This window comes from Podarcis cretensis (assembly GCF_951804945.1).
Source record: "Podarcis cretensis genome assembly, chromosome: 8".
In the NCBI taxonomy this organism is placed as follows: Eukaryota; Metazoa; Chordata; class Lepidosauria; order Squamata; family Lacertidae; genus Podarcis; species Podarcis cretensis.
This window is the reverse complement of record NC_137177.1, coordinates 19,396,734-19,409,091: the sequence shown is the minus strand read 5'-3', so window position 1 is coordinate 19,409,091 and position 12,358 is coordinate 19,396,734. Positions and strand designations below refer to the sequence as shown.

At 44.1% G+C, this 12,358-nt stretch overlaps 1 protein-coding gene across 1 annotated transcript in view; it reads right to left on the bottom strand.

Annotated features, from left to right (window-relative positions):
* ATP4A (ATPase H+/K+ transporting subunit alpha) overlaps positions 1-11,760 on the bottom strand; it is a 31,597-nt gene extending 19,837 nt beyond the window's left edge. The window contains exons 1-5 of the mRNA XM_079985956.1: positions 11,621-11,760; positions 4,623-4,754; positions 3,791-3,850; positions 1,594-1,797; positions 1,117-1,230 (exon numbers count right to left, since the gene is read on the bottom strand). Coding sequence (XP_079842082.1) covers positions 1,117-1,230; positions 1,594-1,797; positions 3,791-3,850; positions 4,623-4,754; positions 11,621-11,632 — 522 coding nt within the window. The 5' untranslated portion in view covers positions 11,633-11,760. The remainder of the gene's footprint in view (positions 1-1,116; positions 1,231-1,593; positions 1,798-3,790; positions 3,851-4,622; positions 4,755-11,620) is intronic.
* Between the last annotated feature and the right edge of the window lie 598 nt (positions 11,761-12,358).

Here is a 12,358-nt window from a genome sequence, read left to right as displayed (position 1 = left end):
GTGGCGGAAAGGTAAATGGCATTTCCGTGCACTCTGGTTTCTGTCGCAGTGTTCCGTTGCGCCAGAAGCAGTTTGGTCATGCTGGCCACATGCCCTAGAAAGCTGTCTGTGGACAAACGTCGGCTCCCTCGGCCTGAAAGTGAGATGAGCGCCACAACCCCACTGGACTTAAGCATCCAGGGGTCCTTTACCTTTACCTATTGCAATGCACTGTATTTGAGCCTGCTGCCACGATCATGCAGCACCTCTGCTGAAATAGCAGCACTGGCTGGTAATTTGCTGCCTAGCCATGGCTGTCTACACATTACTGCTTATTCTGGTTCCAGTGTTCTCCCACTGCTGGTGTTTTTGAAGCTGAATAGTCATGACATTAGCCACAGTCCATAGGTGTCTTGTAGCTATCTCACAGTTTATCCATTAACATCTTCTGCCTCATCCCTTTAACTGAAGATGCTTGGGATCAAACTTATTATTATTGTTGTTGTTGTTTAGTCGTTTAGTCGTGTCCGACTCTTTGTGACCCCATGGACCAGAGCACACCAGGCACTCCTTATTATTATTATTACTCCTTATTAATAATAATTATTATTAATTAGATTTATATACAGCCCTTCATCATAAGATTTCAGAGTGGTTCGCAGAATAAAATATAGGGTAAAAACAAGTTTAAGGTTCCTGCTTGGTGCAATGAATTCTTCCTTCCATATGCTAACAGAAACTCTTCCCCAGAAGATAAAGAGAAGTCAGGGGAACTCTGAATTCCCTCATTTAATTGATCTTAACAAAATAAGTTACTGACCACAGAAGAAAGCACTCAAAGCATGAAGTCTGCTGCTGAGCTATGATTTCTTTCCTTCAACTATTTGGGTGCAGCAGGAGTAGAAAAGATCAAATTCTCCCTCTTATATTCCTTTAGTCTCCTAGGGCTATTTTTCATTAAAAGAAAGAAAGAAAGAAAGAAAGAAAGAAAGAACTTGGAATTGCCAGTTTCACTTCTACAAATTACAGGAGCCTGATCTGTGGTTGTGTGTGCACACCTGCGTGTAAACCTGGCCTGATCCTTCACTGCCTTCAGCCACATTTGCAACAGCAGTCACCCAGGAAATTTCCCCTTACCTGCGGCACTAGATTCTTGAAGCTCGCAATGATGTTGGTGCTTTTGAATTCCTGGTAGTAGCCGAAGCAGCCGGTCACGACCACGACAGCAATGAGAGCAATAGCCAAGTATAGCTATATGGGGAAGAAAGCAAAAAAGAGCCTATGATCTTTGTGTAGTATTTTGTCACTCCAGCAGCTGTTACGCCTTCAGTTTCCACTTTAAAATTCTGCATTTGTTGGAGCATCACTGCTGGGTGACCTGAACCTCACCACCTTTCGCTCACCAGTTTTATTTCTCACCACTGTGTCCTCCTCATAGCATCTTTTAAGTCAGGGATGCAGAGGGGAATGGACAACAGGACCCTCCAGGTGTCATAGGACTCCAGCTCCCATCAGCCCCAGCCAGGATGGCCAAAGCTCAGGGATGATGGGAGTTGTAGTCCAGTCACACCTGGAGGGACTACAGCTTCTCCCAGCCCTGCTTTCGGCACTTACGTTGTCTGCACTGGTGAGGTCACCTTGCCCGAGCTGGATGCCAAAGGCAATGAGGCAGATGGCTGCTGCCACCCACATGAGACACTGCAGCCCCCCGGCCAGCTGGCGGGCAAACTTCACATACTCAGGAGTGCCCTTGGGGGGCTTCAGCTCATTGGGGCCATCACGAAGAAGGATCTCTCCTGCCACAGTGCTGCTCAGGCCCTGGAAGTAGAGAGAAGGGGAGGCAGGACCATTAGAAATACTTCCCCCCAGGACTGGAGTTGGGGAAGAGACAATTCTGAGTCCCTAGCTTGTCCTCTGCTTTGACAGTCCCAAATATTTGGGTCCAAGAAGGCTACCTCCTTGAAGTGTAGGTGGGTTCCCATGAGGCAAGACAGAGTGATAACAGGAAGAACTTTTATTGAACTACATCACTGGGAAACAGAGTCAAAACAACTGCTTATACAGTGGTAACTTGGGTTACATACGCTTCAGGTTACATTCGCTTCAGGTTACAGACTCTGCTAACCCAGAAATAGTACCTTGGGTTAAGAACTTTGCTTCAGGATGAGAACAGAAATTGTGCTCTGGTGGCCCCATTAGCTAAAGTGGTGCTTCAGGTTAAGAACAGTTTCAGGTTAAGAATGGACCTCCGGAACGAATTAAGTATGTAACCAGAGGTACCACTGTATATATTTCTGTAAGCCTGGGCCACTCCCACTCCCAACTTGATTGGCTGTCTAAACTTCCAGACTGCGAATCACGACTCAGAGTTCAAGGGCCAATGGCAGAGGCCCAAATCCTGAAATGTTCTGTGATTGGACAACATGTATCGAATCAGAACACAGGCGCTCAGAATCCTTAGTCCAGACTCAAGCTCAGGCAGACACGGACCACTGAAAACACAACACTCCCCAAAGCCCATTTGGTGGCTGTGCTATAGCTGGAGGCAGTAATGCTTCTCAATCAACAGTTTCTGGAAGCTACAGGAGGGGAGAAGACTCATGTTCTCAGGTCCTGCTGGAGGGTTTTTCCACAGCTATCTGAGTGGCTGCTGTGAGAACAGGATGCAAGATTACATTGGCCTGATCCAGTAGGCTGTTCTTATGTTCGTTTACTCCCAAGACTATGAAGCGCGTTCCAAAGAGATCATGAAAGCAAATGTGGGTTGTGGTGGGGGGAAAGCTTCTTCAACTTTTCTTTTACAAAAATGCATGGTTGGAAAAAAAATGCACCTTGAGATCAAATCTTGATATGGCAAAAGAACCGATTTCAAACGGATTGTGATTCTAAAAGTTCTGACACAGTAGCTCAATATTTGCCAGAAGAGCTGGGGCTTTTAGCTAAAAAAACAAAACAAAAAACCACAACAATTGAATTCTCTTGGAAATAAAGTTAGTTGGATAGTTTAAGTACTCCTTCTTACCTAAGAAGCATAATATAAGGTCCAGAGGTAGCATTATTATCAATTTAAGGTGGGGTGGAAGGTTCACAGGCTATAAAGGACTCGCTCACTAATTTATTGACTGCTACATGAATTATGATAGCTAGGAAGTGGAAGGGGCAAGCAGAATATAAAATAGGAGAATGTTATAAAGAGGTGTGGGGATATAGCTATTAATGATCAATAAACATGTGCCATTAAGGCAGTGGCATAGCGTGGGGGGTGCAGGGGGGGCCGGCCGCACCGGGCGCAACATCTGAGGGGGCGCGCTCGCACTCGCAGCTCTCTGCCCCTACCGGGTTAGGGGGCGCAAATTACTTGCCTTGCCCCGGGTGCTGACAACCCACACTATACCACTGCATTAAGGTAAGATGGGGAATACACAGGAGAAATGATTTCGAGGAAATATGGAAGGTGTTTGTAGAATCTGTACTGTTAAACAGAAAGGGGTCAAACCATCACAAGGGCTATTGAAATTTTGCGAGGTTGGAATGGTTGGGGGTAGGGGGTGCACATTTTTATTCTTATTTATTTATTATTATTACTTTGTCAAAAGAAAAAAAAAAGAAAAAGCATAATATGCCACTGACGTTGTGAGGTAATATGTGCTTTGAGTATGAATTTTGACATTTTGGACACATTTTTAAAATCCCTGTAATATTTTGTTTCAACACTAGATGGCGCACAAACATTCAGATCGGGAGGACCCCAGACAAGAATACACCACACTCAGATTGTTGCATATCCCCTCTTTAAACCTGTGGGCATCACCTTGGTGACGCTGGTCCGATGCTTGAGCTCCAGGTCTTCTATGGACAACTGGTGATCGTCCTAAAAGGGAAAGCAGACCCAAGATGAAGAGAGAGTGGCTTCAGAGGGGGGAGGGAAAGGGATATTGGGTGGCAGGGACTGCCCGCAGCTGCCGCTGCCTCACAACTACCACATAAAAGGTAAAAAAAGAGAGAAAAGGTAAAGGGCCCCTGGATGGTTAAGTCCAGTCAAAGGTGACTATGGGGTTGCAGCGCTCATCTTGCTTTCAGGCTGAAGGAGACGGCGTTTGTCCACAGGCAGCTTTCCGGGTCATGTGGCCAGCATGACTAAACAGCTTCTGGTGCAACAGAACACCATGATGGAAACCAGAGCGCATGGAAACGCCGTTTACCTTCCCTATTTATTTACTTGCACTGGTGTGATTTCAAATTGCTAGGTTGGCAGGAGCTGGGACAGAGCAATGGCAGCTCACCCTGTCATGGGGATTCGAACCGCCGACCTTCCGATCGGCAGGCCCAAGAGGCTCAGTGGTAAGCCTACAGGGGCCCCTCAGAGCAGAAGGGACCCCATCTTAAAGCAGCCGCCATCCCTGCCAAGGTCACCCAATGAGCTTGGTGGCTGAGCAGAGATTTAAACCTGCGCCCTTTGCCAAGTCACCATGTTGCCTTTCCAGATAACAAGTAACACCGGCAGCAATAGCTAGGATGGTAAATATGATAAATAAATATTATGGAAGTGTGACTGCAAGCAAGGGCCTTTCCTCAGTTGCCTCTCTGTCTCACGGAATAAGAGTCCCTTTGAGAACGTCCAAATCAGCATTCAGCTGACTTACCACATCCATCTCTTTCTTCATACTCTCCAATTTCTCTTTCTTCTTTTCCCCTTTCTTCTTCTTCTTGATCTTGACATCCATTTCCCCACCAGGATGTTTCTCCATTTCCACCGAGTACATCTCGTACTTGTCCTGAAGCCAAGAGTGAGGGGAAAATAGAGATTTGTGAACTTGAACTGATGCGCCATGGCAATGTAATCAGCTGAAACTTTAGTTTTGGGGAAAGGCACTCTGCACATGCTCAGAAGCACATCCTTTTATTAACCGCAAGGGGAAGGGACTTATGAATAGAGGCATTATCATCTATTAACTGCTGGGAAAGGCACTTCATACATGCTCAGAGGTGCTGTCTTTCATTAATTGCTGGGGGAAGGGTACTTTGCACATGTGCAGAGGCATTGCCTTTCATGAATGGGAGAATGCAGGTGGCACAGGCTGAGAGGCACTATTAATGAGAAGGAAAGGCACTTCACACATGTTCAGAGGCACTGCCTTTCATGAATGGGGGAATGCAGGTGGCACAGGCTGAAAGGCACTATTAATGGGAAGGAAAGGCACTTCACACATGTTCGGAGGCCCTGTCCTTTATCGTATTTCGGAGCTCAAACCCAACAATCTCCCTTGCAGTAGAGACTGAATTCAAATTCGACAAGATAGGAGATTTTCTCAAAGTGAGGGTTCTTGTTAGGGCACCCTTTCTTTGTGCCTGAGGAACTGGGTGGTGGTGGTCACGAGCTTGGCTGGATCTGTTCCTCAGCATAAGAAAAAACAACCACAACTCGAGTGGATTAATCTGCCTGCATTTGTGTAGGAGAACAAAATCAGTAGTTCTAAGCGGGGGAGGGGGGCATCCTTTCTGTGGGTTGGATCCAGTTTACTCCAGGGATAAGTGGATTTAAGATTGCAACCAAAATTAATTGAACCATGGCCAAACCACAGGTCAGCCCAAATCAGTTTGATTGGTTCAGGATCGAGGATTTTTAAACCCTGCTGATTTCAGTGGGATAATGTACTTGACCCCCCCGCCCATTTAACATGTGGGACATCTCTCTTTCTCTCTCTCCTCTCTCCCTACACATAGCAATTCTCTCAAGATTTCTCCTCATATTCTTCTCTCTAGTTGGGAGAGGGGTTGTTCATTGATATTAATTTTTTGTACTGTATCTTTATTTTTACAGTGGTACCTCAGGTTAAGCACTTAATTCGTTCCGGAGGTACCATTCTTAACCTGAAACTGTTCTTAACCTGGACTTCCGGTCGACGCCAGCGTTTAATGGCGGTCCGAGCCTCGAGCTCCGAGGCAGGACTGCTTCGCTAGTTCGGGTCTTACCCGCTACGGCGAGCGGGGGACCCCTAAAATCACAGGCGCGGAGCCTGTGAACAAAGGAGATTCGGTGGGCACCTTTTGCGCCCCCCGGCACTGTGAAGGAGCCTTTTTAAAGGCTTCTGAGCGGCATCGGGGTAAGCGCGGTGCTGAGAGTCGTCACCCAGCTAGCGGAGTGAAGCCGCGTCGCCATGAACGGAGAGCGCCGATTCCTTCCTGTAACTGGAAATTGACTACAACACCCGTGAGTAAGACTGGAAATTGACGGGACTCCAAAATAAGAAATTTGGCTGAAAACGGGAAAGGCATAAATTAAGGAAGTCTGCCTCCCCGGAGCTGCAGGAGAAACAAAGCAACGAAAAATCAAGCTGCATTTGAAGGGAACCTTTCTTTTTTTTTTTAAGCTGTCAAACTGACATCGGACTAAATTTCCCCCCCGAAAGGCAGGAGAAGGGGGGAAGGGATTGGGACATTGTTAATCTGCTGGAAAACGATTGGGAAAATAAGACCTTCCACTGTCAAACCCCCCCCCCCCAGGACGGGCTGCCCAAACAAGACACCGGGACATGAACTGTCAAACTTTTTAAAGTGGGGGCTTGCTTGTAACAAAGTTACTGGACCTTAGATTTACCCTGTTGCATTTTGGTTACATAGAAGACAGAGACTTTTTGGTTTGGACTCTGGAAATTACTGGCTACTGTTATACTTTCTTGCTTCTTTGTCTTTTCTCCTTGCCATTTGGATACAATTGAATGCTCCCTCTAGAGGGTCTTAAGTGAAAGTGTTGCATTTGGAAAAGTAACAGTGGGATTTTCCACTTGGAAACTAACTCTGTGAAAACGACCTTGAGGATATGAGTGGCCCTACAGAAGAGATAGTAACAAGGCTTAAAGCAAAACAATCCCAGAAGAAAAGGGGCTCCATATCAGGAACTGCACCAGCTGCACAGGAAAAAACAGTAGCTTCTATGGATCCTATGACACAGGCACTCCTTAAAATAAATCAATCTCTGGAAGCACTGACAAAGCTATCGACAGAGAACTCCAAAAAATTAACAGAGTTGACAACAAGACTAGATGTTAATACAGCCAGTGTAAAGTCTAACACAGATTCTATAAATAGATTAATCCAGGAGAGCTCTGAAACACGAAAGATTGCAGAAAGTGCAAAAAATACGGCTGAGGAGACAAGGGAAAAGGTTGGGCCTATTATTAAAAAAGTGAATGAGCATGATGCAGCCCTCTCTTTATTGGAACTTCAGAGGAAAGAGAAGAATTTAAAACTTAGACTGGTTCCTGAAGGGGAAGGGGACAACCTTGTGGAATTCCTTACAGAGAACTTTATAGCTTTTTGGCAAGAGGAATGGGCGGAAGATTTTGTTAAACATGATTAGAAAGGACCAGTTGGTTAAAGGAGTTCAGGTCGGAGTTAGACATTACAAGTTAAGAGCATTTGCAGATGACCTAGTATTGACCTTGCAACAGCCAGACACTAGTACTAAAAGAGTATTAGAACTGATTGAAATATTTGGTCGAGTAGCAGGTTTTAAATTGAACAAACAAAAAACGAAAGTGTTGGAAAAAAACTTAACAATGGAAGAAAGAGAGAGTTTTCAGAATGAAACAGGCCTGGAAATAACAAAAAGGGTAAAATACCTGGGGTTAAACTTAACATCCAAGAATGTGAATTTATTTAAGGATAATTATGAAAAAAGTTGGGCAGAGGTAAAGAAGGATCTGGAAATATGGTCAAGGTTGAAACTTTCCTTGTTAGGCCGAATTGCTACTATTAAGATGAATGTATTGCCTAGAATGCTGTTTTTATTCCAGACGTTGCAGATTTTGGACAAGATGGATTGTTTCAAGAAGTGGCAGAAAGACATATCAAAATTTGTCTGGCAGGGCAAAAAGCCCAGAATTAAATTTAAGATTTTAACTGATGCAAAGGATAGAGGGGGGTTTGCCCTGCCGGACTTAAGACTTTATTATGAATCGGCAGCTTTCTGCTGGTTGAAACACTGGCTACTTCTTGAGAACACTGACATTTTGGACCTGGAAGGGTACGACAATAGCTTTGGTTGGCATGCATACTTATGGTATGACAAGGTAAAGGTATACAAAAGTTTTAAAAACCATATTGTGAGGAAAGCATTGTATAATGTTTGGATTAGATATAAAGATCTGCTGGAAAGTAAAACCCCTAGGTGGGTGTCACCAATGGAAGCTAGGGAAGTAAAAAAGCTTAATATGGACTCTAAATGGCCAAAATATCATGAAATTTTAGAATATGATGGTGAAAGGGTGAAACTTCAGAGTTATGAGAAACTAAAGCCTAAGGTTCGAGATTGGTTGCATTACCATCAGATAAATGAGACATTTAAACAGGACAGAAAAATAGGATTTCAGAAAGAGAAGTCAAAACTAGAAACAGAACTGTTGGAAACCAATACTAAGAACTTATCAAAAATGTATAACTTGCTGTTGAAATGGAATACACAGGATGAAACGGTGAAATCAGCAATGATTAAATGGGCACAAGATATTGGTCATGATATTATGTTTGCTGACTGGGAACAGTTATGGACCACCGGTATTAAATTTACTGCATGTAATGCTTTAAAAGAAAATATTATGAAAATGATCTATCGGTGGTACATGACCCCAGTCAAGCTTGCAAAAATTTACCACTTGCCTAATAATAAGTGTTGGAAATGTAATGAGACTGAAGGCACTTTCTACCACCTTTGGTGGACCTGCCCAAAGGTTAAAGCTTTCTGGGAAATGATCTATAATGAAATTAAGAAGGTCCTTAAGTGGACTTTTCCTAAGAAACCAGAGGCTTTCCTCTTGGGCATGGTTGGCCAAGTGGTGTTAAGGAAGGACAGGAATTTTTTTATGTATGCCACTACAGCAGCAAGAATTCTACTGGCAAAGTATTGGAAGACGCAAGAACTACCTACTCTGGAAGAATGGCAAACAAAGGTGATTGACTTTATGGGACTGGCCGAGATGACGGGCAGAATCCGTGACCAGGGGAAAGAGACAGTGGAAGAGGACTGGAAGAAATTTAAAATATATCTTAAAAATAATTGTAAAATTGAGGAATGTTAAGATGTCAGGGGGTAAGAGGTAAAGAATTGCAGCAGTAATCAAAAAAACTAAAGGAATCTTTATGAAAGGGAATTAAGATAATGGACCTAAGGGTTGCTAAAGAACTATTAAACAAGGATGCAGGGATGGGGAGGTATGGGGAAGTCAAAAGAAAGAAGGGTATGAAATGATGAGATTGAAATTATACTGTTTTGTATTGTTTTTGTTATCTATCTGAAAAATGAATAAAAATTATTAAAAAAAAAAAAAGAAACTGTTCTTAACCTGAAGCACCACTTTAGCTAATGGGGCCTCCTGCTGCTGCCGCACCGCTGGAGCACAATTTCTGTTCTCATCCTGAAGCAAAGTTCTTAACCTGAAGCACTATTTCTGGTTTAGCGGAGTCTGTAACCTGAAGCGTATGTAACCTGAGGTACCACTGTATATCTTTTTAGAGTTATGTGGGAAATGTTCCATTTGGTTGTTTCCTTTTTGGTGAGTTTTATTTATTGTTTATGACTACTTTTGTTATGTTTTTTTTTTAAAAAAAATTATGCACATTTTTTCATGTTGTAAGCCACCTTGAGCATGGTTTTAACTATGGAAAGGTGGCATACAAATAAAAAGATTAATTAATTAATAGTTATGAGGTTTAGAAATTTTTTAAACACCCCTGCCAGAAGCTGAGATTCTGCTCAGATGGTTGGATTCCTATTTCTACCCTGTTCTATGTTCTGCTGTGAGTTCACTGCCTGGATAACCCCAGGATATGTGAAATGAAGCCAACTTATGAAATCTTACATCTGTGCAAGACTCAACAACTGGCTCAACTTCCTAAACCCAGAATGACGGAAACTGTATTACAAATTGTCATGATTGTTCTCAGCCTTGCTATGTCTGTCGGCTGCCACTTAATTCAATTTATGCAACATCTAATCTTCTATATGGGTGGTGCATTCACAATTAACAAGAAGCACTAGAACCCTCACTTTGCCTAAAAACATGCATTGAAAGGTGGCAACACCTTGCCCTGTTGGCTCTCTTTCACTAGCTAGATGTCGCACATGACATGGTGATTTATAAGATGCCAAGGGCAGGAAGAAGTAAACCTGCCAATTTCACCTTCTCATTTTCCACTCTTCTTTTCAGCTCTCCACATTCCCACATCACTTTGCCTGTATGCATTTTAATACAAACTATACCCTAGTACAGTCAAACCTCGGTTGTTGAACGTAAACCATTCCGGAAGCCCTTTCGGCTTCTGAAATGTTCGAGAACTGAGGTGTGGCTTCCGATTGGCTGCAGAAGCTTCTTGCACTCAAGCGGAAGCCGCGTTGGATGTTTGGCTTCTGAAAAACATTAGAAAACCGGAGTATTTACTTCCGGCATTTGGGAGCCGAAACATTCCAAAATGGAGGTGTTCGGGATCCGAGGTTTGACTGTAAATGCAATTCTGTACACATCACTTGGCTGGAGAACTGCATTGAAAAAATCAGAGCAACAAGAATTTCAAAGTAATTGCTGTATTTTTGTTTTCATGGTGTTGAATGTTAGGCGGATTTCCCTTTAAATATGAACTGGGTAGAATTTCTCCCTCATCTCTTGTCAAGGGGGACCTTTGGAAACCATCATAGCAGAGTGCAGGTTTAACTCTGGCACTGTTGCTTTTCTGCAGATTTGTGCATGAATCGAGTGGGTAGAGTTCTCCAGAAGACTGTGACACCAAGAAATGCAGAACTGGAAGGACCACATAGGACATTTAGTCCAACTCCTGATCAATGCAGGGATCTTGCAATTGCAGCATCCCTGACTGATGATACTTCCAGTGCTTCAATACTTCCAGTGAAGGAGACCCTGCCATCTTGCAAGGCAGTCTGTTCTACTGGCACACAACTCATTCCATTAGGAAGTTTCTCTTAAAGTATAGCAGAAACCTGCTCTCTTGCCTTCCCCATACATTCAGTCTATTCCTGTCCCTTGAAGTAGCAATAAACAAGTCACCCCCCCCCTTTTGCATGGCAGAATTTCAGATATTTGAAGGCAGTTATCCTGTCTCCTTTTCATCTTCTCCGAATTAAAAGCAGTCAACTCAACTGTTCTTCATAGAACTTGATTTTCCAGATTCTGCACCATCTTTGCTGGTCTATTTTGCCTGCCCTGTGATATTTATGCAATAATAGTGAATTAGTGGTGGGTTCAGGCTGGGCCATCCACAAACCATTCTGCTTTATTAGCTGTTCTGCAACACCTCTCCAATGTCACTGCCACCAGGAGGGCAGTTCTTGCGCTGTAACAGTGCAACAAAAGTGGAACAACACCCCCCTACACAACAGAACATTTGTGGTATGAAAAATTACCAGACTTCAACTGGAAACTACAGGGATTCAGAGTTTGGAAACCAAGTTGTATATCTGCCCTGAAACATCTGCAGCCACAATTAGTATTGGAAGTGGGATCACGTATAGCGTCCCTGGTCCCACCACGGTCACAGATCATCAAGAATTCACAAGAAAAAGGAGGCCAGAGATGGAAACCTGAAACCTCTGTAAAACGGTGGTGTCTAGATGAAAGCAGAAGCTCCTTACCGCCTTCCCCATTTTGATTCCTTTGGGTCTGGTCTTCTCTAAGGCCAACAAGACAGACCTGGGTGGGTCTCGAGTGTCTGAGGCTGCTGCAGGTGCTCTGTGGCTCAGGGAGGGTAAACGGTGACCCCTCTTGGGTGTCCCCCTTTTATCAATTCCTCTGGGTGCCACCTTGTCCCAGGAAGGAGAGGGGATGCCAAGCCCTCTTGCGTGCTTTTTTGAAGTCACGCACCAGGAGGTGACAGCCTCGGAAGGGAGAAAACAAACACCCAGGGGAGCAGGTTTCACCTTGGACTCCCCTTTCCACCCATGGCAACTCCCTCTGGAGCAAACACATCCAGGCGTCGAAGGCAAAGACCTTGAAGGTGAGGGGGATGAAGGAACAGGCCATATAAAAGGATGGAGCTGGTGCCATTAAATACAAGGCTCTGGGGGAAAGCGGTGGCACGGCTGTGGCTCAGTGGTAAAAAATCTACTTTGCATGCTGAACGGTTCCAGGTTCGATCCCTGCCATCTCCCTGTGTGGCTGGAAGAGACCTCTTGATTTCCCCCCAGTATTAGTGGCCACTGAGCATACTCAGTTCTCACCAGGCTGTTTTTGGGTCTCCCCCTCCCCAAGATTAGATTATATTTCTGCAAACCTTGTTTATATTTCCTCCCCCTTGTGCCATTTTGGCCGCAACATGAGCACATCACACTGTGACATTTTATTGCAGGCCCCTCAATGTGTTATGATTAATG